This window comes from Vigna radiata, chromosome 10 (assembly GCF_000741045.1).
Source record: "Vigna radiata var. radiata cultivar VC1973A chromosome 10, Vradiata_ver6, whole genome shotgun sequence".
Lineage (NCBI taxonomy): Eukaryota > Viridiplantae > Streptophyta > Magnoliopsida > Fabales > Fabaceae > Vigna > Vigna radiata.
Genome location: NC_028360.1, coordinates 4175774 through 4178425, shown reverse-complemented (window position 1 = coordinate 4178425; position 2652 = coordinate 4175774). Strand labels below are relative to the sequence as shown.

The following is a 2652-nucleotide window of genomic DNA, read 5'->3' as shown; positions in this document are numbered from 1 at the left end:
TATATATATATATATATATATATATATATATATATATATATATATATATATATGGATAATGATATTTAGATAACATTTTCTTGACAACATTTGAAAATTTATTACGTGTCAATATGTGATTCGTCAAAAATTACTCCACAATAATGTTTATTATTATTATTATTATTATTGTGGAGTAATTTTTGACTAATCACATATTGACACGTAATCAATGTTCAAATGTTGTCAAGAAAATGTTGTCTAAATATCATTATCCTATATTAATCTACTCGCACAAAAGAGAATACTATAAAAACTAGTTTATTAAAAATCAAGATAGTTTTTCGTAACTTAATCTAAAGTTTAATTAAGTTTAATTTGAAAAGAAAAATTAAGTACCACAATTACCATCGGGTCCTCCAAATAAGAGAGTATAACCGTAGTAGGGTCCTGTATCACCATAGTATCGAACATCATAACAATTGGGATTGTCACTAAAGGAATGAGTTTCATATGATTTAGGTCCATGACTTTTTCTTGATGAATGTTGAATCGAAATTTGTTTGAAGAAACAAGCGTGAGAAACATTATTATCAGGGAAATATCCAGACCCCATTTGAGGACTATGGGTACCAGGATGAGTTCTTGTTCTTCCACCCCATCCTACTTCATCAGCTGAGCTCATGTTCGAAAACAATTTTGCTGGAAAATATCCAATAAACTTGTTTTCTATACTTATCCACCAATTTTTTGTCACTTTATCCTGAAAACGTACACACTTTTATTAAAAATATATATGTATCATGCCTAGTGTTATATTGTGTCTACCATTCAATATTAATTTTTTTATCAATATATGAATAAACTTTATTTAAGAAATCAAAATATATATTATGAGTTAAATCTGACTTATTACAGGGCAAGTTATATACAATAATTATGACCTGAGAAATAGAAAGGGAAGCTGCATAAGTTGGTCCTCCATAGACAGATAGGTTGCCGAGGCGTATACCAGGATATAATTCTTTGCTAGTTTGAACAAAACCTGCACATTCAATATTGTAGCATCCTGTCTTCTTGTAGTTATCAGACTGTAAATTTTTATTAACATATCAAATTTTGAATAATGATATTAATATGATACGTCAATTAATTAAAATTTATTTTGGATCTATATTAATGGCTTAACTAGGTCTTGATACGAAAAATCCAAAAGAGAAAACAAAATATCCTTACTATGTACCAAACACATATCAAGGAGCACATCTATGTTTCATCTCTATATTATAAATCAAATGCAATGATATGCTCTTACCGTCCACGAGGTAAAATAGTGTGTTCCATAATCACCATATAGTTGTGGAATCACCTGAAGTAGTGTATTGGATTAATTACAATAAATACAAATATATACACAAACATACACACAAAAGCACACATACAAAAACAAACACACAAACTCAAATATACACAAATATAGACATACAAACACACAAAATATAGAAACATAAAAATACAAATATACGGATATACACACAAATACACATATAGAATCATAAAAACACACATACATATGCACACACATACACACTCATGTACACATACACACACGTGACCACTAACACACACACACTTACTCACACACGCATATGTCAAAACATACATAACACAGACACAAACACCCACATATATAAGTAAAAAAAAGTTTATTGTGAATATTTCAACTTACATGCCATCCTAATGAGATTTTGTTAGTTGATTCTATCGGACCATTTTGAACCCATAAATGAGACATAGAGATTTGAAACTTGGTGTCAACTCGTGGATTATAAATACTATTTGTACCTTTTACTCCGTAATAAGGTCCAAAATGTGGTTTAAGGGAAACTTCTGCAAGCTAAAATATTCAATATAGTTAAATAAATATTAAAATTGAAACAATTAGATGGAATATAATTTTAAAAAATAAAACATCAATATTTTAAACCATATTAAAAAAAAAAGAGCTTACATGAATACCGGAAAGGTCTTGAACCAATATATGATCATTTAATAATGATTTTCCTTGAATAACGTCATCATTTTTTGTTCTCGGTATAGGAACAGTTCCCATCGGACATTTATTCTTATCCAATCCAAACATGGATCTAGTTTCTAAATTTTCTTGACTTGACTCTCCATTAACAACTAGTAAGTTGGGTTTTCTCTAAAATGAAAGAAATATAGAAACAAATTTCAAAGCATGGAAAACATGGTAAAAGAAGGATTGAAAGTTAACCCCAAATATTGAAAAGAAAATGAAAGTTAAATTTCTTTGTAATTAAAGGTTTTAATTATATACCTGTAACTTATGATCCTTTAGTAAAGGATGGTCAAATGATGGTTGTTTGTAAATGTCAATGCAATCAACAATATTTCTGAATTCGGTCTATAAAATTCAACACAAAAGACAACAAAACTATTGAACCTTAGAGTATGATATCAACTTCAACTAAAGGAAACATATGATGAAATATAAAAAATTTGAAAAATACATGAATACTCTTGATGGGAAGCTTATTAATAAGTTTAAGTTGTTTCTCCAACTCTAAGTCTTCATTTAGAATAGTGTGAATTCCATAAACTTTATGGCAAACATGACTACTCAACAAATATAGGACAAACAACAATATA

The 2652-nt window shown here is 28.4% G+C and overlaps 1 protein-coding gene across 1 annotated transcript; it reads right to left on the bottom strand.

Annotated features, from left to right (window-relative positions):
* Positions 1 to 370: 370 nt before the first annotated feature.
* LOC106774694 lies at positions 371 to 2092 on the bottom strand. The gene is made up of 5 exons (XM_022787232.1): positions 1991 to 2092; positions 1709 to 1876; positions 1295 to 1348; positions 924 to 1070; positions 371 to 742 (listed from the first exon to the last, which is right to left on the bottom strand). Exons 1-5 carry the CDS (start codon positions 2090 to 2092, stop codon positions 371 to 373), a joined length of 843 nt encoding a protein of 280 aa, XP_022642953.1.
* Positions 2093 to 2652: the final 560 nt, after the last annotated feature.